A 25485-nucleotide genomic window follows, 5' to 3' on the forward strand; every position below is an offset into this window, starting at 1 on the left:
GGCTGAGAGAGGGGACCGAGGGTCTGAAGGAGGCTCTGAGCTGTCAGCAGATAGCCGGATGCACAGCTCACACTCATGAACTGTGAGATCATGAGCTGGACCAAAGTTGGGTGTTTAACCTACTGAGGCACCCAGGCATCCCTGTATGTCCTTCAATTTGGGGAAAATTCTTTCAAGTATTTTTTTTTTAGTGTTTATTTTTGAGAGAGAGAGCATGAGCAGGTGAGGGCAGAGAGAGAGGGAGACAGAAGATCCAAAGCGGCCTCTGCACTGTCAGCAGTGAGCCTGATGCAGGGCTCAAACTCACGAGCTGTGAGATCATGACCTGAGCCAAAGTGTCAGTGTGCTTAATCCCACACTTTAGGTACAGAACCCCATGCCTGGTTTAGCCCAATGTCTCCTAATCTGAGACCCTCTGGTTTACTTTCTCCTGAAAATAAACTTTTAGTGTTACATAGTAGTTTAGATGGTAGAATAGGAGTGGCTATTCGGGGCGTCTGGTCTCTTCTTAAATTCTCAAACAATTCTCTTGTTCTTAGCCCGAACCTCACTGCTAATTCTGGCGCCACTGATTCCTGAGCCTTTTGGAGATTCCACATAGTAAACCTAGTTGCCTTTTGCTTCTCCCCCTGCCGATTTAGGATTCGGCCCTCGCGGACCTGCTGAATTCGTTGCCACTCATTAGTTTTCCAGCTTCCAAAATTGAGTTGTGTTGCCGGCTCCAGGCTCCATTCCCATTCCTAATGCCTGGCCCTTTCTACACGTTCATGGTCCTTGTAGGGTCTCAGCCGAAAGACCGCTTAGGTCTTTGCCAAGGTCTGTCTACTGTGGCTGGGGCCAGACTCCAGCTGTCCCGGTGCTGGACAGCTAGAAATCTCCACTCAGCTGTCCAGCTGCAGAGGCCTGATTCTCTGCTCTGTTCACGAGTCTGGCGCTCTGGGTGGGTTGGTTTAGGGGTCAGCCAAGCTTCAAGGGGGATTCTGAAATAATCAACTCTACTGATTTAAAATACAAGATATTGATTTACTTACAAGAACATTCGCTCATTTAAGAGTACAATCTTGACAAATGTAAACAGCTATATGACCTTCATCACAACCAAAATATAGAATATTCCCATCACCTCAGAAAGTTTCCTATGCCCCCAAGGAGGATTGTAATGTAAATTTTGGGGGGAGAGTCTCCTTTTCTGTATCTCCTCACCATACCCCTTGCCTTGGCAGCCTTGCACGCTGATCTGCTTTTCCCACCAAGTGAGACGGCCATTGTCTCCTTGGACACTATTTTCCACAGTTTAGAAAATGTCCTCAGGGCGCCTGGGTGGCTCAGTCTGTTAAGCATCCAACTTTGGCTCAGGTCAGGATCTCTTGGTCTGTGAGTTCGAGCCCCACGTTGGGCTCTGTGCTGACAGCTCAGAGCCTGGAGCCTGCTTTGGATTCTGTGTCTCCCTCTCTCTCTGACCCTCCCCTGTTCATGCTCTTTCTCTCTCTGTCTCAAAAATAAATAAACGTTAAAAAAAATTTAAAAAAAAAGAGTTGAATGCTCAACCAGACTGAGGCACCCAGGTGCCCCCAAATATCTTTTTAAATATTATTTTAATGTTTTTTTTTAATACAGAGCACAAGAAGGGGAGGAGTAGAGAGAGGGGGAGACAGAGGATATGAAGTAGACTCTGTGCTGGTTGGGGCTTGAACTCACAAACCACAAGATCACAACCCGAGCCAAAGTCAGATGCTCAACCGACTGAGCCACCCAGGTGCCCCCCCAAATATTTATTTTATTTTATTATTAAAAAAATTTTTTTTCAATGTTTATTTATTTTTGAGAGAAAGAGTGTGAGTGTGAGTGGGAAAGGGGCAGAGAGAGAGAGGGAGACACAGAATCCAAAGCAGGCTCCAGGCTCTGAGCACAGAGCCTGATGTGGGGCTCGAACTCACGAGCAGGGAGATCATGACCTGAGCTGAAGTCGGGCACTCAACTGACTGAGCCACCCGGGCGCCACCCCCCTGGCAAAAATATTTTTTTAAATACACATTCTATACGTTTTTTCCTGGCTAAATAAGAGAACATGAAGAAAACACCCTGGCAAAAGCTTCCTTACATCAATCAGGTGGGGAGTGGTTGTGTTTGGAGCCTTCCCGGACCTTGAAGAGCATTCAGAGATCCTGATAGAGCAGATCCAGCCAGAGGCTCCGGGGTCACACTCTGCTACGTGCTCTCTGGGTGGCCTCTGGCCACTCCTGGGGAGGCAGGTGTTGTGACTGGTCAACCACGTAGAAACCCTGGTGACTTTGGAGTCAGATGGAACTGGGTTTGTTTTCTGGTTCCAACATTTATGCCTGACCTGGAAGAGTGAAAGAACCACTCTGGGCCTCAGGTTTTTCACTTACAAAACAGGGACAAGCATACCTGTTACAGGATCATTTGAAGAGTTAATGACAACATTTGATATGTTCACCGGGGTTCTTGCTGCATAACCCTATCAGCAAAACCCGATAAACAGCGGCTGTTGATTGCTACTCTTATGGACACAAAGATGGTTTATACTCTCTTAAGTACTTGGTGTTTCTCATCTTCTGGATGGCCCAGCATCTAAATCTCTCCTTCCTCCATCAAGTGAAGGCATTTCCTTGTCTCCTGTTCCCCAGGACAGGAATGACAGACCCTTACTACCCCTGCCCTTGGTCCCTGGTGGCCAGTGTGCTCAACCGGTTGCCCTGCAAGGGGAGAATGGAGAGTCTTAGCAGTAGGGCCAAGGCGGCACCAGGCCCCCCAGCAAGGCGCCCCAGGCCCTCACCAGACCACGCAGGGGTGCGGCCCCGTCGGTTCTCTGCTGCTGTTTGCTCTTGCCTTTTGCTTATCTCTTCATCGTGAATCCCTGCACTGCCTTCCCAGCCTTTGTGACGACTCTGTGCGCTGCCTGATACGTTTCCAAAAACAAACAGAACAAAACTTTTCCACATCGTGAGCTGGATTTGGTTTCTATCTCTTGTCACTAGGAATTCTGACTGAGACACCGGACGTCCAAGACTAGCAACTTCTCAAAAACAAGGGCAATGACCTTTGAGGTGCCAGGGGGACCAGGAAGCACTTGTGTTTCTGGTTGTTCTAGGAGCATTGACAGCAGGCCACTTGTGAAAGATGAAAACCACTAGTCAACAACAAGTTGAACCTCAGGAGAAAACAAACAAGTGCAAATTAGAGAGAGAGCATTTTCTCCTGTCACATTAGCATGAATCTATGTGCGTGCGATTAACTTAAAACAGCTCATACTAATACAACACTGTAGGTTAACTATATTGGGATACAAATAAAAAGGAAAGAAAATAAAAAATAAAATAGCTGGTGTGAGCAGGAAACCTCACGTTCCAGGCACCTCACGGACAGAGAGCTCGGCCTCCGCGGGCTCTGAGGGGTCCAAACAAATGTTACCACCTGCCTAGTGGAGAAGCACTTTATTTACTTACTTACTTACTTATTTATTTTTCCCTTCTTCGGTTTAAAATTATTTTAATAATTTATTGTCATGTTAGCTAACATACAGTGCATACAGTGGTCTTGGCTTTGGGAGTAGATTCCCATGGTTCATTGTATATACAACACCCAGTGCTCATCCCAAAAAGTGCCCTCCTCAATGCCCATCACCCACTTTTCCTGCCCCCAATCCCCCACCTCCCCATCAACCTTCAGTTTGTTCTCTGTATTTAAGAGTCTCTTATGGTTTGCCTCCCTCCCTCTCTGTTGGTAACTTATTTTTCTTTCCCTTCCTCTATGGTCGAGAAGCTTTTTTTTTTTTTTTAAAAATGTTTGTTAACGTTTATTTATTTTTGAGACAGAGAGAGACAGAGCATGAACGGGGGAGGGTCAGAGAGAGGGAGACACAGAATCTGAAACAGGCTCCAGGCTCTGAGCGGTCAGCACAGAGCCCGACGCGGGGCTCGAACTCACGGAGCATGAGATCATGACCTGAGCCAAAGTCGGCCGCCCAACAGACTGAGCCACCCAGGCGCCCCTTGAGAAGCATTTTAAAGATCGCTTCCCACTGCCCTGAGCAGTTTTCCTAAAGGACGAGGGTCACTACTCTCCTGTGTATGGATTTGTTAGCAAATGACTTGGCTGTGCCTTTAAAACGAAATTGTGGTAAAATACACATTACATAAAATCTATCACTTAAACTATTTTTAAGTGTATACTTCGGTGGCATTCAGTACATCCACGTTGTTGTGTGGCCATCAACACCATCCATCTCCAGAACTTTTTCATCCTGGAAAAACTGAAACTCAGTGTCCATTAAACAACAATTCCACATTTCCCCCTCCCTTCAACCCCTGGCAACCACCGTTCTACTTCTGTGTCTGTGGATTTGACTCTTCTAGGCACCTAATATAAGTAGAATTATACAGGATCTGTCTTTTAGTGACGGACTTATTTCACTTGGTGTAATGTCCTCAAGGCTCATCTAGGTTGTAGCGTGCGTCAGAATTTCCTTCCTTTTTAAGGCTGAATAATATTTCATTGTGTTCATAGTGCACATTTTGTTTATTCATCTGTCAACAGGCACTTGGGTTGCTTCCACGTTTTGGCTCTTGTGAATAATGCTGCTATGAATGTGGGTGTGCAAATATGTGTTCATTTGTAGACTGGGCATCAGCTCAGTTCATTTTCCTTTGAGATTTAAATGACATCGGCTAGGGGCGCCTGGGGGGCTCAGTCGGTTAAGCGTCCGACTTCGGCTCAGGTCATGAACTCGCGGTTTGGGAGTTTGAGCCCCGCGTGGGACTTTGTGCTGACAGTTCGGAGCCTGGAGCCTGCTTCGGATTCTGTGTCTCCCTCTCTCTCTGCCCCTCCCCCACTCACGCTCTGTCTCTCTCTCAAAAATAAATAAACATTAAAATTTTTCAAAAAATTAAATGACATCGGCTTAAGTACACCCATGGCCCCTTATCCCCCCAAAGCAAAATAGAATGGAACCCTTCCTTGGGGCGCCTGGGGGGCTCAGTCGATTGAGCGTCCGACTTCGGCTCAGGTCATGATCTCACAGTTGGTGAGTTCGAGCCCCGCATCGGGCTCTGTGCTGACAGCTTGGAGCCTGGAATCTGCTTCAGATTCTGTGTCTCCCTCTCTCTCTGCCCCTCCCCTGCTCACACTCTGTTTCTCTCTCTCTCAAAAATAAATAAAAACATTAAAAAAAAAATCTAAGAATGGAACCCTTCCTTGATACTGTCACGGTATCTAGGAACCCTGTCCCGCCTTCTGGGACCATGATGACACTATTTCTGGCATGCTAGGTGCTGTTCTACGTACTCCACAACTCTTAACCCTATCAGTCCTGGTAGTAGCACCATATGGTGGCTGAGGGCCACTGCTGACCCACCGGGGCCTTTTTATGTATTAGGAACCGATGCCCTTTTTTCCTGGCACATCCATAGCTTGAAAAGCAGAGCAGGAGCTGGACTGGAGTGCCCACTCGGGCCCTTGGCACAGCCTTCTTTTGTAAGCCACAATGGATTATAAACACAACACCGGTCTGTGAGGATCCTGAGCCCGGCCCAGCTGGTAACCTGGGTTTGTGGAGGAGTACAGGGAGACACAGAGGTGGAGGACTTTGTCTGAGGTCACGGGGGGCCAAGGCAGACTTAGAGCAGAACAAGGCCTGCTTTAAAACATAGACCTCATTTTTGGGGTACCTGGGTGGCTCAGCCGGTTAAGCAGCCGACTTCGGCTCAGGTCATGATCTCGCAGTCCGTGGGTTCAAGCCCCACGTCGGGCTCTGTGCTGACAGCTCAGAGCCTGGAGCCTGTTTCAGATTCTGTGTCTCCCTCTTTCTCTGACCCTCCCCTGTTCATGCTCTTTCTCTCTCTGTCTCAAAAATAAATAAATGTTAAAAAAAAAAAATTTAAAAAAACCCAACAAAACATAGACCTCATTTTTATTCAGGTATGGTGAGGCCAACAGATCGGGGGATAATTGTCCTAGGAAAGGTAGTGTGTGCCCAGCATGGTGACTGTAGCTAACAATATTGTACTGTATGTCTGACAATTGCTAAGAGAGTAGATTTTAAAAGTTTTCATCACAAGTAGAAAAAAAGTTTTATGATTATGCATGGTGACAGATGTTAGCTAGACTTACTGTGGTGATCATTTTCCATGTACACAAATATTGAATCATTATGTTGTGCACCTGAAACGAATATAATGGCATATGTCAATTATTCCTCAGTAAAAAAAAAAGAGAGTATGTTACTCACAGTTCCCAAGAGGAGGGGACGTGCCATACAGGGGCACACTGGGAAGCACCAGAAGGCAGGTGGGGAAGGGGAAACATGGCTGAGACCCTTTGTTGTGGTTTCTGCAGGAAGGATGGGCAAGGTGGGGTAAGCACATTCAAGATTGTCTAGTTTGAATAGTGTCAGTGGCTCTGGGGCATAGGGCTGTCCCTTGTTGTCTGGTACCTGGCCCTGGGGTGATTAGGGCAGGGGAATAGTGGCTGAGTGTAATAACAAGGCTATTGGGGTACCTGGCGGGCTCAGTCGATGGGAGTATGTGACTCTTGATCTCAGGGTTGCAAGTTCAAGCCCCATGTTGGGTGTAGAGATTACCTAAAAAAAAAAACACAAAAAACTTATATGTATTAAAAAAAAAAAAGGTGATTGGGATATGGGCTCTAAATCAGTTGGTTTGCATATTAAAAGTGCACTCCCAGGACAATCCTTTATCTCCAGGAATTGGCTAGTCCTGGAAGGGGTAGTCTCTCCAGGGTCAGCAAGGCCCCAGCATATCAAAGCATCAGAATAAAAAGACAGGCTTCCTACAAGGCCAGTGGCTAGGTTCTTAATCACTTTGCCATCCCTCCTTAATACTTTCTCTGGTCAGTGTCTTTCAAACTTTTACTTTTCTTTTCTTTTGACAGTGGACCCCTTTCTCTAAATGAAATCTTGAGGTTGCCCCATTTGTTAAAGAATGATGGTCTGGCTGAGGGCCGTGGGGAGGAGGGCACGATCTGAAGCCCCCAGCACACGGCACCCACTCATTTCAGAAACAGCCCGAGAAGCCCTACTGGCCCTCCTAAAGAGAATGGGTGCGAGGAGGCTGGCCGGTCGCCGGGACCCCAAAGCAGCCACTAGTGGTTGTGCGACCTTGGGTTAGTACTTTCCCTCTCACTCTCTTGTTTAAACAGCTTTATTGAGATATTATCCACGTAGCATACAATGTACCCACTCAAAGTATACAATTTAGTGACTTTTAGAATATTCAGAGTCATGCACCTATCACCACAGTCAATTTGAGAACATTTTCACCACCCCGGAAGAAACCCCACACCCATTAGCAGTCACCACCCAATCTTCCCCGCCACCCCCCCCCCCACCGCCCCCTGCCCCGAGCAGGCACTAACTTACTTTCTGTCTTTACAGATACCCCTGTTTCATGTAAGTGCCATCACATATATGGTATGTGGTTCTGTGTGGTGCTTTGTGAGTGGCTTCTTTCCCTTAGCATGACCTTCTCAAGGATCACCCGCATTGTAGCGTAGGTCAATACTTTGATCCCTTTTATGGCCAAATAACATTCCATTTGTGGATGTGCCACATTTTGTTTATCCACTCATCCACTGACGGACATTTGGGTCCTTTCCACTTTTTGACTATTTTGTAGAATGGCGCCATGAACATTCCTGTCCCTGTTTTTGCATTAACCCATGTTTTGAACCCTCTTGGGGATACACCTAGGTGCAGAATTGCTGAGCCATGTGATACCTATGTTTAACCCTTTGAGCAACTGCCAGACTGTTTTCTAGAATTTTTTTCATGGACTGAATGTTTGCGTCCATCCCCCCACTAAATTAATGGTTGAAGCCATAACCCCCAATGTGATGCTATTAGGAGGTGAGGCTTTGGGGAGGTAATTACATTTAGATGAGGTCATGAGAGTGGAGCTCCATGATGGGATTTGAGCCCTTATAGGAAGAAAAGAGACACCTGAGCTTCTCCCTCCACCATGTGAGGATACCTCAAGCAGGTGGCTGTCTGTACATGGGCCCTCATGAAGAACTGAATATAGTGGCACTTTGATCTTGGACTTCTCAGTGTCCAGAACTGTGAGAAAGAGGTGTGCGTTGTTTATTTTGTTATTATTATTTAAAAAAAATTTTTTTTAAACATTTATTTATTTTTGAGACAGAGAGAGACAGAGCATGAACAGGGGAGGGTCAGAGAGAGAGGGAGACACAGAATCCAAAGCAGGCTCCAGGCTCTGAGCACAGAGCCTGACGTGGGGCTCGAACTCACGAGCAGGGAGATCATGAGCTGAGCCGAAGTCGGATGCCCAACCGACCGAGCCACCCAGGTGCCCCTTGTTATTATTATTTTTAAGTGTTTATTTGTTTTTGAGAGAGAGAGTGCGAAGCAGGCTCCAGGCTCCTGGCTGTCAGCACAGGGCCCGACGCAGGGCTCGAACTCACAAGCCATGAGATCATGACCTGAGCCGAAGTCGGACACTTAACTGACCGAGCCACCCAGGTGCCGCATAAGTGTCTGTTATTTAAACTACCCAGCCAATGGGATTTTGTTGTAGCAGCCTGAGCTGAGACACAGCTGAACCATTTGATAGCTGTGTATGTAGGTTCCAATCTCCCCACTAGTAGTGTATGAAGGTTCTAATTTCTCAACATCTTTCCAGACACTTGTCCTGGTTCATCTTTTTTTTTGTTTGTTTTGTTTTGTTTTGTTTCCATGATAACCACCCTAATGGGTGCGTGGAGATAGGTCATGGTTTGGGTTTGCATTTGCCTGGTGGGTCACCTTCCCTCTCTTGGGCCACACCCTCCTCCTCTGCTAAGAGGGAATATAGAGCTTCTTCAAAGGTCCCTCTGGCTTGGCTCTCTGAGTGAAGTGTTTCCTTTGGAACCCTGCAGATGCACTGCTGTGGATGGGGACTGGAGAGTGGCTGAGGGAAAGGGGGAGGAAGAGAAGGGCTGTGGTGATCATTCTCAGAAACCCTTCCAAAGAGCCCCCAGTCACAGGATGTCAGCGCTATAGCAGGACTTTAGCTTTCACCCAGTCCCCACCGCCCAGCTGTTGCAGGGGAAGACACTGAGCTCCAGGGGTGTGACAGTCACCTAACAGTGCTCAGCGGGCCAGAGGCAGATCAGAGAACTCAGACGTGCTGGGGGTGCTGGAGAGCCCTGGGTTTAATTCCCACTGATCTGTGTGATGGTGGGCCGCTTTCTGAACCCCAGTTTGCCCATCTGTGTAGTGGGATTGATACCTAACCTTATGGAGTTGTTTTGAGGGTATACATATTGAATGTAGTAAATGCTCTGTAAATAACTTATTTAATTTTAGTTTTGGAATATTTAATATTTACATACCTGACAAAACAAAGTCCGACAGTACACAAAGGAGCACACATGACGAATAAGTCTCTCTCCCTCACCCCCTTCTTTGGGGCCACCAAAGTTTCTAGTTTCCCGACTTTCCCGTCAGATGGATTCTGTGCATACGGTAGTTCTTTATCACACGGGACCTTAGACTTGGTGGAGATCATTAACTTGCCCGCCTTCCCAGGCTGGTCTTTCCCACCCTGCCCTTTCACCCCCTCCTCCTGCCAGTACACAGAACCGTGGGGCTCCCTCATGTGCCCAGCTCCCCCTTCTCAAGCCCCATCCACCTGGTAATGATTTCCTAGAGAGTCTCCCAGGGGTCTCCATGGGGACGTTTCCTGCTCCAATCTCCATGGCAACTCTTCAGGTTGCCATGGTGACACTTAAGTGATTATTTGGAGACCCTTAAATAAATCACCCATGGTGGTATATGCTGGAAGTGTTTGGCTCCGACTCTTCTGTTTGGGGCCAGGGTTGGGGCCCAGGCCCGCAGACAGGAATGGGAGGCGGGGAGGTGCTCATCAGCCACTTGCCCCGGTTGCAGCGTGCTGCGAGGGGCCCGCCCTGGGCAAAGGTGGAATTGAGCCTTTGGTGGGGGGAAAGTGGGAGACGACAGTCCTTGGACAGAGACCCTGCAGCGAGGACACCCTTAACGGGCCTGTGGGCTCGGGGCAGCTTCGAGGAAGCTGCAAAGTGAGCAGAGATACAAATCCAGGCTGCTGGGCTCCAAGGGCCTCACTCCTTGATGCTGAATACTAAGAGGGAATTCAAGACTGAATCCACTTCATTTATTCCACCCACTACGTGCCAGGCACCGTGCTAAGCCTGGAGGACACAGCGGGGCGATTAAAACAAAAGGAGCTACCCATCCTCGTGGAGTCTGCATTCCACTGGGGGGAGACACAATTAGCAAAATAATTAAAATACGCAGGCCAGACGGTGGTTTGTGGACTGGGAAACTGGGAGGGAGGGAAAGCAGGTAAGGTGGCCAACCCAGGCAGGGTGGGTCTTGGCTCGCTCAGACCAGGACCATTTCTGCCGGACCCGTGGAGTTCTTGGCACCTCTGTGAATTCACACGGAGCCTGAGCGCTGTCTTACTGAAGGCTGAATACATCGCTTGCCTTGAGCACCTGGGAGACTGGTGTAGTCTAGCCGGGAGTCTGGTCAAGTTTACTTCTCATGCCAGCCTCGGGTGGTTACGATATGCTCCCCGACCTGTATGGGGTGAATTGGTCAGGCCTGTTGTTTGGTGGTGAAGTGACTGCAGGGGACAGGGGCATGATTCTCCTCACCCCTGGCTTCCCACCAGGAAAGGAGTATGGAAGTACAGGCCCCAGGCGCACTGTGAACACGGAGCGAACTCTGTGCCAAAAAGCTTCTGACGGAGGCTGTGGGACTCGGTCTTTCTCCGCCAGGCTCCCTCTGCCTTTTCAGAGTGTGGATCATCCACCTTCTAATAGGACTTGGGTTTGGGGCCAGGTGAAGAGGCCACAGAAAATGACTTCTGGACACTTCCAAACTCCAAGAGATAGACGTTCACCAGAAAGTTCCTTGGACAGTGAGTGGGGGGAGCCGAGGGCCCAGCCTCAGAAGGCACAGAAGTCGGTGGAAACTCCCTGGGCCTGGGCTCAGCTCAGATACCGGTTAGAAGTTTCTGGAGAGGATGTCACTGGCTTCCTGCTGGTGGCCCTTGGCCCTTGAACGGGCCAGGCTCCCCTTCCCCAGGGCCTCCCTGTGGACCAGTCCCTCTTCCGGAGCCATCGCCCTTGCTCTTCTCATCCTTCAGGTGGCCCCTGCTCTGAGGCCCGCTCAGACCACCGGCTCTACATTCTTCTTCATTACTGTAGCTCTTCCCTGGCTCAGCACAGCACGTAATTGCGTACCATTTACGGTCTCTCCTCTTCCACTAACCCATGCTTTCCAGTCTTAATATGATAGCCACCAGCCACATGTGGCTATTGCACACATGGAACTTGGGATATGCTGTTAAGTATAAAACATGCAGTGGATTATGGGGCACCTGGGTGGCTCAGTCGGTTAAGTGTCCGATTCCCCCTCCGGTCATGATCTCACAGTTCGTGGGTTCGAGCCCCACATCAGGCTCTGCGCTGATAGCTCGGAGCCTGGAGCCTGCTTCGGATCCTCTGTCTCCCTCTTCCTCTGCCCCTCCCCTGCTCTCTCTCTCAAAAATAAATAAACATTAAAAAAAAATACACTGGATTTTGAAAACTTAGCATAAAGAGTGCAAAATATCTCATAATTTTTAAATTGATTACGTAATAAAAATATTTATTTTGGACGTGTTGAGTTAAATAAAATATATCGTTGACATTAAGCTTACCATTTTAAAAAAATGTATGGATGCTAGAAAATTTAAAGTTACATTTATTTCTGCTGGAGAGTGCTGTGACTGGATTAAGTCAACAAGGTAAGGGGCCACGGAAATTTTGCCCACACTCTCCACCCAGCACCTGGTAGCAGGCGAGCAATCATCAGGGCTACTGAATGAATGTTTGAGTTATATTCTCCAAGAGCCCAGAAACACTTTGAACAGCCTGCTAAGGGAATGTGATCTAATTTCAATATCAGTTTATTAAAAACAAAACAAAAAAACCAAGCCAAAAAGCCAAAACAAAAACTGTCAGGTGTAAAATTTGCCAGAAGGGGAAAAGAACAGGGGGAATGAAGGGGTCAGGGTCTCGGTCCGTTTCTTCTGAAGAGGAAGAGGTTCCTTGGTCCCACCTGCCCCAGCAACATTCTGTTCTGAGGGGTTCAGGGGGACTTGTGGACCTTTGTCAATCAAAACAACGAATTAACAACAACAAAACCCCGAAGGTCCTGATACACCAGAAGCAGAGACACGATTGTTTCCCACTTCCTGTTCCTCCGGTTATCTTTGCTAGGCACACGGCTACCCAGAACCCAAGCGGCATTTGCCAGCTTCCCTTGGAGCTAGGTTCGGTTAGTTCTGGCGGAAGGGATGGAAACAGAAACGTCATGCAGCTTTTGGGAACTTTCCTTAAAGGAAGTGCTATGCCTCTCTTTCCCCTTGTCTTCTGGCTAGAATGCCAGGAAATGGAGGGGCCGCCTTGGATCATGAAGGATGAGTTCAGGGCCATAAACCAGAGCTGGTACAAGGGGAGAAGCAGGGCCCGGGTCTGACAGCTTCGTGGAAGTGCCGTTTCAGCCCTGCAACGCCCACTACGGTCTTCTTATGTCAGAAGAGAAAATCGTGGTTTTCTTTCTTAAAGGTTTATTTTTGAGAGAAAGAGCGTAAGCACGGGGTGGGGGTGCAGAGAGAGAGGGGAACAGGAGATCCAAAGAAGGTTCCTTGCTGACCGCGCAGAGCCTGATGCGGGGCTGGAACTCACGGACTGTGAGACCACGACCTGAGCCAAAGTTGGATGCTCAACCGAGCCCCCCAGGCATCCTGAAAATCTTGGAGATTTAAGGCCGTGTCAACTGAAGACATCTTTGTCACCTTATCCCAGTGACCGTGTCCACCCTGCGTATCTGGTGTGTACTTGCTGTTTGAGTAACTGGGAGCCACCACTCCGCTACTCTCAAAACACCTGAGCACTTTCCAACATGACTTCGTTACCATCAGATATTGATTTAAAAAAATGGCAATACCTTCAGAAAGCACGAAATTAGAAAAGCCCAACGGAACACAGTGTGAAAAATACCTCCATCCTCCGTCATTGCTTCCATTGCCAGAGGCAACTGTTACTACCGGTTTCTTAACATATTCTTTGCGGAAGGCTTTTAAATGGTAACCTCTCGTTTTGTAATGTTTTTTTACTTTATTTTGGAGAAAGAGAGAGCGAGCAGGGAAGGGGCAGAGAGAGGGAGATAGAGGATTAGAAGCTGTCAGTGCAGAGCCCAATGCAGGGCTTGAACTCACGAACCATGAGATCATGACCTGAGCTGAAGTCAGATATGTAAGCAACTGAGCCACCCAGGAGCCCCGGTCACCTCCCTTTTAAAGAGAAAAACGTTGCACCTCCTGTGACACCCTATTGTTTAATAAACCCATATAAATAAATGTATCAATATCCACCTCTATAAAGACTTTTGTTATTTTGGTCTTACTGCCCACAACTCTTAAAATGAGGTCACATTTACATTATGGCCTAAAGTAAAACGTTCAAGCCCCCAGTCATATGACTGCCTAATGTCAGTCCCCTTCCCTAGCCTTCTCCCTGGTATGATATACTTCCTGGATCTACTGATCAAGTGGACTGTGGGGCAGAAGTTATGACTAGGGAGGCTGGATCCTCAAGGCCACAAAGGGCAGCTCCATCTGGGTGAATTAAAAGGATCAGAGTTTGGGTTTTATTTCTTTTTTTAAAGTTCATCGGGGTGCCTGTGTGGCTCAGTTGGTTAAGCATCCAACTTCGGCTCAGGTCATGATCTCGCTGTTTGTGAGTTCAAGCCTCACGTCGGGCTCTGTGCTGACAGCTCAGAGCCTGGAGCCTGCTTCAGATTCTGTCTCCCTCCTCCCCTGCTCATGCTTTCTCTCAGAAATAGACAAACGTTTAAAAAAAATTTTTATTTTGAGGGGGAGAGAGAGTGCAAGCAGGGGAGAGACAGAGGGAGAGAGGGAATCTCAAGCAGGCTCCACACTGACAGTGCAGGGCTCGAACTCACGAACCATGAGATCATGACCTGAGCTGAAACCAAGAGTTGGAAGCTTATTTGACTGAGCCATGCAGGTGCCCCATATATATTTAAAAAAAAAAAAAATGTTTTAAGGATATATTTTATGTTTAGAGAGACAGAGTGAGGGGAGGAAGGGCAGAGGGAGAGAGAATCTCAAGCAGGCTCCACACTCAGTGTGGAGCCCATCGTGGGGCTCAATCCCACAACCCTGGGATCACGATCCGAGCTGAAATCGAGTCACTCTACTGACTGAGCTGCACAGGCACCCTGAGAGTTTGAGTTTTAGTTCTGAATTCTCAGACCATGTTTTTCATAAAAAATACTGATAGTCACCATAACTGTGAACATAATGAGTGTGTCCTTTGTGCCCCCGCTATATGTGGATCTTACATGCATAATCACACTGAAATTTCACAATGACCCCATGAGTTGGGTACCACTAAATAGCACTCCTATCTTATACAATGAGGCAGAGAGGTTAAATCATGAGTTCAAGGGCACCAGGAAGAAAGGGGAAATTGGGATTTGAATTCTGATAGTCTGTTCATGGAACCCAGGCTCTTAACCGCAAGCTGGTTGACCAGATGGTAAGTCCCATGCATGCAGGGATTTTCTCTGAGGCGGGCACACCACCTGGCACAGAGCGGAAGCTGAACAAATCTTCCTGGACTTAAATGTCCACTTAGTAACACTGTACATGGAAGGTGGGGTAAGTATGGGAGCGTCCTCCCCCAGGGGCCACAGGACACCCAGTGAGTGTCCTCCACTCCGTGCCCACCTTCTAGAATCCAAGTCCTAGGGACAGAGGCCAAATCAGCAGGGAAAGACCCTGTAGAGGGGCTGGAACCAGGGGGCTGTGCTGGCCGAGGGAACTTTCTCTTTTTCCCAGTGAGCCTGAAGTGGCGGGCCTCCCACTGGATCCTCAACTGTGCAGCTGTGACCCTAGACGGTGCTGGACACACTTCTGCAGGCTTGATCCACAACCTCTTTGCCCTCTTCTGCTGAAGAATGAGTTTTAGGTGCATCGGCATCTGATTTGCCTGTTTCGTTTACTGCTGCTTTTCTAGTACCTAGTGCTTTAGCAGGCCCTTATTAGCTGAATGAATTTAAGAGTAAGTTAAGAAAAACTTGAAAAAAAAGAAAGAAAGAAAGAAAAAAACCCAAACAGTTAGGCAAGGCACTTGATCCTGGCTAGGTGGCACTTCTCAAAGTGCACAGGCTTAGGAGATGCTGCATCGTGTCCCGCGGAGTTGGGAGTTGGGAGTTAGGCCACATGACAGGGGCGGGGCACAGCATTCCCTGCTGACCTCCAGCACCTGGGAGGTGGGCTTGTGGCAGGGGACATTGATTATTTCAGGAGTGAGAGCCCACAGGTGTCCCAACCCACAGGCCTGAACTGTTACCACTGTATGTATAGCAAGTTTTCCTCTTTTCAGTTCTACTCAAAAAGTAAGAGTTCTGCAGAGGTGCTGCAAAAATTCAAGAAAAATAATCATACAGTGTCAGGCTCAATCAGACACGAATCAGTGTGAACATGCAGGGATACACTGTGAAACAGAAACGAAGCACTGTGATTTAACTCTGACACACTTTCTGAAAGACTCCAGAATGTCTCTCCCACCCCCACAGTGCTGAACAAGTAGGGGGCTGTAACTGAGCTGACGACAGCCATTTAATCCCCTTGTACAAGAGGTGTAAAAAGGGCAAAGGACTGGACAGGTCACTAGTCAGAAATACGAATTTGTTAATATGGAGGACACAATTTAAATGTGTTTTTCTTGGGGCGCCTGGGTGGCTCAGTCGGTTGAGTGTCCGACTTCGGCTCAGGTCATGATCTCACGGTTTGTGAGTTCGAGCCCTGCGCCGGGCTCCGTGCTGACAGCTCGGAACCTGGACCTGCTTCAGATTCTGTGTCTCCCTCTCTCTCTGCCCCTCCCCTGCTCATGCTCTGTCTCTCAAAAATATATACACATTACAAGAAAAAACAAACTGTAAATGTGTTTTTCTTATTTCTTCCAAACAGGCACACAGAAAAATCCTAACCTTGTACTGAGCTTGCTCTGGAGGACACTGCCGCGTGGATCTGGGGTCCGAGTTCTGTGCTTACCCACGGCCCAGTGCCAGAGCGGGCGGGTGACCCCTCGGGGAGAGGTGAACGCCCACTACGGCACCCACGGTGGGGAGCAGGGCGGGGGCTGCCAGGCACCCCAAAGACATGTGGTTTCTTCCCAGGCGCCACGCTGACCCACACCCTGCCCATGCCCGCATGCAGCGCAGTCACACACATCTCCTGAGGGCACCCAGAGCACTGGCTCAAGCGGGACGCGGCTCCTGGCGGGATCGTCTCTACCGCTCACGGCAGCGCGCGTCATGTTTCCTCTGCGTTTGTGCACTCCAGCAGTTCTGCCTCTGGGCAGGCCGGATGCTTCCCTGCCAGGCTGGTTTTCAGGAAGGCGGTGGTGTGGCTCTGAGGTTTCTTTGCAGGTTGTGCGAGAGAAGCGGTGCCTGTGGTGATGTTTCAAGCGACAACCCCGAACAAGCCAGTTGACAGGCTTCACCTGTGTCACGAACCAGGCTAGCTTAGGTCAGAGATACAGGGGTGGGAGGCAGAACCTGAAAAGTTTTCACTTTTCACTTTTTAGGTGAAAGAGTTTTCACCTAAAGAGTTCCTAAGTCAACCTCATGGGTGCAAGGAGACCACAGGGCCAAACTAATTTTAACAGAATTTTAAGCCAGAGAATGGCCAAACGCTCAGGTCAAGAATGCTGAATTTAGAATCACTTCAGTACGGGAGAGAAAGCATTCATTCTAACACAGACCCCAGAACGAGTGGTTATATGAAATATACCCCAGCAGCATGAACTCAGAACTGGGGGAACCAGCTACGGAACGTCCGAGGAAGCCAAGCATAGTTCTGTGTAATACTACTTGAATTCTGTGTATCTTCTCTACTTTCTCTTTTCTTTGCTTGTTAATGTTTATTTTTGAGAGAGAGAGAGAGAGAGAGAGAGAAAGCAGGGGAGGGGCAGACAGAGGGGAACAGAGGATCCAAAGCGGGCTCTGCAATGACAGCAGAGAGCCTCAAGCGGGGCTTGAACTCACAAACCATGGGATCATGACCTGAGCTGAAGTTGGATGCTTAACCAACTGAGTGGTAAAGAGGTAGATGGGGGGGGGGGGGGGGGGGGCCTGGCCCCCCTCCCCTACTTTTTCTTTTACCACATCCGCCTCTTCAATCAGCCACACCATCTTCTTACTCAACAATAAACTCTTACGTCTTCAGTTTGGGCTGCTGTTTCTTCCAGCGGCTGGATACAATGAGAGAATGGGCGACATCATTTCGGAAGTAGACCTTCTCAGGTACATGGAGCCAGGAAGCAGGGTCAAAGCCCCACTTTTCACTATCATCTCACTTCCAACTAAACAGCCTTGGTTTCCCAAGCCTCTGGTGAAGAGGTAAGAACCACATCAGTGGGACTCGGCTCTGGACAGGGAGGGAAAGGAGGGCAGACTTCACAGAACATTCTCCAGAGGGAGTAGAGAGCTGCGGCCATCATCACTCTTCTCCGTGACCCTGGCCCAATCTTTTTTTTTTTTTTTTTTTTAATTTTTTTTTTCTTTTCAACTTTTTTTTTTTTTTTTATTTTTTTTTATTTTTGGGACAGAGAGAGACAGAGCATGAACGGGGGAGGGGCAGAGAGAGAGGGAGACACAGAATCGGAAACAGGCTCCAGGCTCCGAGCCATCAGCCCAGAGCCCGACGCGGGGCTCGAACTCACGGACCGCGAGATCGTGACCTGGCTGAAGTCGGACGCTTAACCGACTGCGCCACCCAGGCGCCCCGACCCGGGCCCAATCTTAAGGAGCAATTCGGTACAAAACACCGCAGTCTCCAGCAGTAAAACCGTCTGCTCTCTGAGACATGCTATGTCCATTTCTTTCCTCTGTTGCACAAAACCCCATCTCAAGCCCTGGAAAACCCACCAGTGATGGTGCAGTCACCAGCAGAACACCAAGAAGGCAATTAAATGTGGGTTTTCCTGGGATACCCTGCGGGCTCTCCTCCCAGCCTGACAGGTGCTTTCGATTGTTACAGATTTACCCTTTGAGTAGCCTGCTATCGCCAAATGGGGCACACCGCCAGCTCTGACACTCCACCCCCATGTGGTCCTCCTTTCCTGTCTGGGTGGCCTGTTCACCCCTTACCTGTATGTAAGGAGGATGCCTGTCTATACCCAGGAGGGCCCTATCCCACCGCAGCCCCCGGGGCACTTTTTAGGCCATAGCTCTGCACCTGCTCTGCTTGCTCTTTGGATGTGGGAGGCAGGGCAAATGCGCACATACCTCAGGGGGTGTGGTCGCCACCCAGGCAGTGCAGGGGCCTGGACCAGCCTCATGCATCACCTCCATGTACACCGACAGTCCCCACCTCAGTGGGCTCCAAACTTTGGCAAGGCTTCTATTGGCCACAAAGGAGGGTCTGACTCCTGTCACAAGGCAGAGTCTCCCCCTACGGGGGTCAGAGGTAAACAAAAACAATGGGGTCGCCAGGGGTGTCTGTTAAAGATGTTTCAGAGTATTGGGGTCTCATAACAGTTTCAACTTGGTTACAAATCCTAGTTGGTCCCTTTGGTTAACCAGTTTTTCCCATGATACTTTGATGCTGGCTCTCTTAGTTTTTATAGCTTCTTGGTTTCGAAAGTAAAGCCAAAATAATAACAAATAACGAGACTCTTTACTGAACAAATAAATAATAGTGATAACATTTACATGAGTAGGCCATGTTGAGAGATTCTAGCATGACTGAGGGACAGGAAAACCAGGAACATGCCCTGACCGTGAGGCTTATAGCTGGCTCTGGGTCATGGTGTGAAACTCCTGAGAGCCAATGGTTGGATGGGTGAAGTGAGAAGGACAAAGATGCCTGGCCGGGGTCTCCTCGTGACTCCAGGGTTTCAAACAGACAGACAAACCTCAGTTCTCCCAACCATGCACCGTGGTGTGATCAGGGCCACCGGTGAGCTGCTCCTGGGGTGCATGCTGGCCGCATGCCGTGGCGCCTGGGAAGAAACCACGTGACTTTGGGGTACCTGGCAGCACGGTGGGGATGTCAGGGTCTGTCTCAGGAAGCACAAGCTCTCCAGATCGGCCGCCAATGTCGACCCTTTCCAGACGGGACAAGGAGCCAAGGTCAGGAATGGTCCCCTCTTCCCTGGACTATGTGACAAGGGGGATGTGGAATTCATTTGTGTCGAAGATCAGGGGCCTCCTGGGAGGGCTTGGGTCCCTGTCGGCCTTGTGTAGCAGCTTGAAGAGCCCAGTTCCAATGTTCATGGGGATCCCCATGATGATGCATTCAGACACCCCTGAAACCAACCAGAAAGGGGATGAGAGGGCTTTTCAACACAGGGGTGGGCTCACAGCCCAGCAGGTCCCCGCTGTCTGTAGGCACGCCTTCACGTAGACAGCAAGGATACTGAGTGATGCTCAGGAAACACCAAGCCACCCAATATTTCCTTAACTTAGGGCCTAGAAGAAAAGCAACCAGGCTGATGGTCGATAGATGCCAATCCCGTTGGAAAGAGCAGCAGAAACTTGTTCCCTGTGCTCGGGGTCAGGGCTGGGCCAGGCCTAACAGCACACCTGTGCCTTGGAAACCCACAGCCCTAACCAGACACACTTAGAAGACAAGGCTCCTGCACAGACACAGGAGTGAGGTGATGGGGCAGATTCCTTCTCTGAACTCCATTCCAACTTTGGATCAGGCTTCTGCTTCCATAATGAGTGCCTGCCTACTGTGTTCTGGGCTTTGTGCTACCAGGAGACCAGAGAGACAACCACCAAATTAAAGACCAACCGATGTGAGGGTTGACACTGAATCAGCAACATTAAAGGACGAGGAAGGGGGAGGTTTCAGAGTGGGAATGGTGTGACCACGCCAGGCCCTAGAGGCGGTCGGCATGGAGAGAGGTGGCAGTGTGTGGGGTGCGTGCTGGCTGTCAGTCCCATCGTCAAGCATGCTTGCTCTTACTTTTGCCTTGCCTTGCCCTGTTCTCCTGCCCCAATCTCTGTTCCCTTTTCTTTCCTCCGACCATTATCTTAAAAACGATGTAGTAATTTCTCTGCCCCTCTATCTGCAAGCTGCGTCCCTTCCAAAAGGAGGAAGAGTTAGCCTTAGGAACAAAAAAAGCAGAGGTGTCTACCCTGATGGGCACCCCCACCTGACCGCCACCTGTTTGGCAAATCCACCTAAGACTGGGAGAGGAGACGGGAAACGACCGCCAGGAAGCAGAGCTCTGGTGGTGGGGACGGCAGCCAGGCTGGGCATCCCTGCTTGGGCCAGATGAGAATGTGACCTTGGGCAGGCTACTGAGTCCCCCGGGGACTCCCGCCTCGGGCCTGCAGGGTCTCACATGAGAAAGGATAGAGAACAGCAGGCACTCAGTGCTGGACTCAGGGAAGAGCCAGCTGGGCAGCGGGCACTGTCGTGACGGCTCCCCCACAGCTCTCCTCTCCCAGGCTGTCATCAGAGATGCGCTGCATAGCAGGGGGAGGAGGCCGGTGTAGGGCGAGACCTGTCAGCAAGCAAGTTAGTTTCTTCTTCTCGCCTATGCAGGGTTTAATACCTGCACCTCACACACGTGCTGAAGGAAGTGCACGCACGGTGCTGGGCCCGGCGGCTCTTTCCCAGGGGGTCACGACATCAGGGGCGCTGGACGCTGCCCCTCTCCTGTCAGCCCAGGCACCACACAGAGGGGTGCAGGATCAGAGTGGCTGACTGCAACTCCAAGGTCGAGAAAATTCCTTGGTGCCCAAGGTTGATCTTTTCTTCTTGGCCCCAAAGCCATTTGTACTGACAGAGGAGCCATGTAACAGAGGGAGGGACGCAGGGTGCCACAGCCAGGCTTTGGAGAAAAAAAGATCATCCGTGATTTTATTCTCAAAAAATAAAAGCTCTGCCTACTCAGTTCCCTCACCTCCTGGGAAGCCCTAGCCCACGAGATAAGCTGTCAACAAGGGCCTCTGGTGAAGCTCCTAGAGACACCAAACCTACCACACACGGAGTCCTTCTGCCCGAAGTAGGCAGCATCGAAGAGATGGTCAGCTGTCTTCTCAAAGGAGGCCAGCATCAGCACACTCTCTTTCATCTTGGCCAGGCCAAATCTCGTAATGCCCAGGACTTCACCCTGCATCAGGAGAGGAGAGGACAGGGTGGTACTCACGCCCCTTACAAAGGCCCAAAGCAACCCCATCAACAGAATAAGCAGAGATCAGCGAGGTGGCAGTTCAGGTTAGTCTCAGGTGTGAACAGGACCCTAACAGCCATCTGTCCCGCCCGTATCCCACGGCGACACGGACCCTTACACTCATGACCACGTGTCATTGGAAGAGAGAACTAGGAACTGAGAGCTAGAATTAAAGACCTAATTTTAAAAAAGAGAGTATTGGGGCGCCTGGGTGGCTCAGTTGGTTAAGCGGCCGACTTCGGCTCAGGTCACGATCTCGCAGTCCGTGAGTTCGAGCCCCGCGTCGGGTTCTGTGCTGATGGTCAGAGCCTGGAGCCTGTTTCAGATTCTGTGTCTCCCTCTCTCTGACCCTCCCCCGTTCATGCTCTGTCTCTCAAATAAATAAACGTTAAAAAAAATTTTAAAAAAATAAAAAATAAAAAAGAGAGTATTTCTGAAGATATTTACTATGGCTCAAAGAATTCCAAAGTCAAATAATTTGAGAGTTTCAAAGTAGGGAAAGAGTTAAGTAAATTTAGGTGCCTTCATTCAAGTAAATACCGCATCATCGTTTAAAAAGGATATTTATAAAAACTACATAACAATGTGGAAGGTACTTACAACAAATAAAACAGGATAAAAACGGTATGTCCACTACTCACTGCAACTACGTAACACATACGTGCATAGAGAACAGCACAGGAAGGGAAGACTTAAAAACGAGAGCCTTTACCACAGGGTGGAGGAAACGGGTCATTTCCCCACCTAGTTCTATGGGGAGGCATCCTGAAAACCTTATGGCACTACTCCGGGGAATATGATTTGTGGGAAAAGAGGAAAACAAAATAATCAATCTCATTTCCATCTAACCTCCCCTTCAGAACACATTAACTTATCATTTACCTGGAAATGGCTATAGAAGTGTGATGAATGGGTTCAAAGGGAAATAAACACCTTGGTTTTCCATGGAAATCCCTAAGCTTTCGGCAATGGCCAGTTTTGCTTTAGGAGGACATTTCTAATAAGGACAGAAATAACATCCCACCTCATTCCATGAGGTGGCACATTTCATCCTGGAAGTTAACCAGAACACCCAGCCTGACCACATGCTTTGGCTTTTGGGTGATGGTAACATCTGATTTTCTTTCAATGGTGTTATCACAGCCGTGTGTGAGACAGCCCGGCACACCACACCCCTCCCACGAACCTTGTAGGTCATCAGGTCAGATAGCAGCATCACGTGCCTCCTGTCGATGCTCATTCCGTGGTTGACCATCGTGTACTGGATTTCGTTGATGATAGTTGTCCGGGCAGCTTCGATGCCCAGGGTTTTCTCCACCTACAGAGAGCCAGGATGAGTGCAAGCAGCCTCTTCCGGCAAGCCGTCCCAAGTTCTCCCTCCATTCTCCTCTGCCCGGAAGCTAAACGGCAAACTCCGGGCCCTCTACCAGAAACGGACTGCTGGGCAATCTTTAGTGGTAGGTCCAGGGCAAGTGGCAGGGTCAGAGGGGTGTGCCGGGACAACTGGGAGGTGACCCTGGGCAGGAGCTGTACCTCGTAGGTGTTGTTGGAGGTAGTGCGGGTGCCCTTCACACCGTGAGTGGCCATGACTGCCCGCAGGTTATCGCCCTCCACCAGGAGTTTGTACTTTTCCTTTCCGCTCTGCTCGTCGATGTGGATGACAGCTCTGGAAACCTCTGGGATGCCCTGTACCACCACCTGCACTCGGAGACACAGAAGGCTCGAGGCCCTGCAGTGCCCATGGCCCCATGGCCCCGTTACCCTCAGAAACCACAAAGGCTGTGAGAACTGGGTTGGCACTTTGACCATCCCCATTTCTCAGGTCTTACCAAACCGAAAAGTGTCTGTGTGCTGTTAGCGGTTATGCAGAAAACAGAAGATCAGGGGACCATGCCATATATACTCCATCAATTTTACGACAGAACAGACAGGAATCTAACAAGCAGAGTCAGCATGGCAGTGCTAAGATGGGAAAAACCTGATCCCAGAGGGACGTGGCAGAAAAGAAGAAACAGGCACCACCTTCAGTCTCCGCAGGACCTTCAGTCCTCAGGTTGCCAGACAGCTGGGTATTTGGGGGAGAGGTAAATGCCACCTCTCCCTTTACAAATCTCTGGGCATAGGCTGGGGGAGGGGCCAAGAAGGGACTTTTGTCTCACCTTGGGGAGATCCTCTTTCAGGAACTGCAGCACATAGTACATGGAGCTTTTGCTGTTCTCTCTGGGGGTGACGCACACCACGGCCTCACCGTGAACGGCCACGTCACCAGGCTTCACACGGAGCTTAGACATGCAGATGGAATACCGCACTGTCTCAGCGTTCACCTGCAAGGTGGCCGGGCACGGGCCACACACGTAGGACGTCACTGACGTGTGTGGAGGCTTCAATGGCCTTTTCCCATCGCTGCCCCCAGTGAGCCACCTCATTTCCCCCCCAATCTTGCTTCTCACCATGAAGTTTTAAAATGAGACATACTATGTATTTCCTTGTTAGGTAGAGACTTTTTGTTTTTTTTCACAACCTCCCCTTATCCCCAAACCAACGTTTTTCCCCACTGAAAATGGATGGTCAATTCACAGCAACACACACAGGCTCTGAGGAGGTTCTGGGAGCAGGGGCTGGAGAGCAGGACAATTTAAAAGTGTCAGTGAAGCCTCCCCCTTACTGACCTCACTACAACTGCTCATGTGCCACATTTCTCAATGCAACCCGGCTCTTCTGGTAGAAGAGCCACAAGGCAGGTGGCCCGAGCTAGGCTACAGAAGCCCCCAGGCCGGGAAACTGGGCACTCAAATCTGGAATCACAGTCTACGGGCAACACAAACTTGGTACTTGAGAGAATGGGCTGAAACAATGTATTAAGGGCAGTATGGATGTTAACTACCTGGGAGGAAGAGGAAAGCGCCAGGAAGTTACTCAGTTTGCAACCTTACCTCAACTGATCTGTGAGAAAGGCTGATGTTCTTTCAATCTTTATGTATTCAGGAACACCAGTAATAGTAAGTCGGAGTAAGCCACCCAGCCAAGAACATTCGCCGAGCCAGACAGGCACTGTGCTGAGGGCCCACAGACGAGTGAGACACGGGTGGCCCTATGCTCCCACCAGACCCCGCAGTACTATGCTATAGTGAAAAAGTATTGTGGCTTCATAAAATTTCAACTAATTTCTTGCGTGTCTTTAGATGGGAGTGTGTGTGTCAGGGTCAGGTTTAGAAAGGGAGAAAGGGGGGAGGGTCTGGTGGCTCAGTCGGTTGTGTGTCTGACTCTGGATTTCAGCTCAGCTCACGATCCCACGGTTTGTGAGATGTGACTCCGAGATGGCAGGCTGCTTAGGCTTTTCTCTCATTCTCTCTCTGCTCCTGCCCCATTCGTGCTCTCTCTCTCAAAATAATAAACTTAAAAAGAAAAAAGAGAGAGAGAGAGAGGGAGGGAAGTACAATGGACTCTTACAGAGCAGAAACCCAAATAAAGCCTCTGCAGTGCTTCTCGTGCCTCGCTTAGCTCCTGCCCCAGTTTACTGGCGCCCATCCTGGGACTAACGGAGGATGACTTCCTGCCCACATTTAATTACGTGACTCACTTCCAGTCTCAGAAGTCTGATCCGTTCCAGGGAGAGTTTGACGAGGATAAAGCAATCATCCGGAAGAAACACTTCTTCAATATACTCTGAAATCTGTCATGTCAAAAGAGCAGAACGTTACACAGTCACTTCTCCCTTTCCAAAGAGCATATGCTGCTTGTGGTTAGGGACACGGGCCAGCATGGCCACAATGACCAGTACACCCACCACTGGTGTTTACGCCTGCTCACAACGTTGCTGATCTAGCGTTCTTGTTGCCAAGAGAGATTTCTTCTTACCTCTCCCAAGAGGGTTTTCTCAATTCTGCCCTTCACGAGGCGAGCGTAGTCTGCGTCGTCGTCCTTGTCCAGCTGGGCTGTGATGATGGGAGTGCTGAGAAAAGGCAGGGGGACAGTGGTTACAGCAGGAGAGAGCCCACCGGGAGACGGCTGCTCTGTGAAATCCAGGCACTACCGGATCCTAGCGCTAAACACAACTGCAATTTCCTGGGCATTTACTGGGGGCTTCACAGACATTCTCACCCAGACTTACTATTTTTAGAAATCATGCCGTGACCCACTCTATCAGTGAATGAGACAGTTTTTGGGACGTTCTTCCTGACCAAGTGAACCTATCTC

The 25485-nt window shown here is 49.5% G+C and overlaps 1 protein-coding gene and 2 long non-coding RNA genes across 3 annotated transcripts in view; all 3 read right to left on the bottom strand.

The window, feature by feature from the left end:
• Positions 1 to 2965: 2965 nt before the first annotated feature.
• LOC131492883 (uncharacterized) lies at positions 2966 to 5845 on the bottom strand. Its single transcript, XR_009252328.1, has 2 exons — positions 4194 to 5845; positions 2966 to 3172 (listed from the first exon to the last, which is right to left on the bottom strand). It is a non-coding gene; the product is annotated as an uncharacterized LOC131492883 (long non-coding RNA).
• A 6-nt stretch (positions 5846 to 5851) lies between these two features.
• Positions 5852 to 10651, bottom strand: LOC131492882 (uncharacterized). The gene is made up of 3 exons (XR_009252327.1): positions 9367 to 10651; positions 6517 to 6598; positions 5852 to 6180 (listed from the first exon to the last, which is right to left on the bottom strand). It is a non-coding gene; the product is annotated as an uncharacterized LOC131492882 (long non-coding RNA).
• Positions 10652 to 18757: 8106 nt separating this feature from the next.
• POLR3A (RNA polymerase III subunit A) overlaps positions 18758 to 25485 on the bottom strand; it is a 52821-nt gene continuing 46093 nt past the window's right edge. Inside the window, exons 25-31 of the mRNA XM_058696807.1 lie at positions 25147 to 25240; positions 24869 to 24961; positions 23448 to 23612; positions 22822 to 22986; positions 22475 to 22606; positions 21096 to 21228; positions 18758 to 19407 (exon numbers count right to left, since the gene is read on the bottom strand). Of these exons, the coding sequence (XP_058552790.1) occupies positions 19259 to 19407; positions 21096 to 21228; positions 22475 to 22606; positions 22822 to 22986; positions 23448 to 23612; positions 24869 to 24961; positions 25147 to 25240 (931 nt within the window). The 3' untranslated portion in view covers positions 18758 to 19258. The remainder of the gene's footprint in view (positions 19408 to 21095; positions 21229 to 22474; positions 22607 to 22821; positions 22987 to 23447; positions 23613 to 24868; positions 24962 to 25146; positions 25241 to 25485) is intronic.

Source organism: Neofelis nebulosa, chromosome 13, assembly GCF_028018385.1.
Source record: "Neofelis nebulosa isolate mNeoNeb1 chromosome 13, mNeoNeb1.pri, whole genome shotgun sequence".
In the NCBI taxonomy this organism is placed as follows: Eukaryota; Metazoa; Chordata; class Mammalia; order Carnivora; family Felidae; genus Neofelis; species Neofelis nebulosa.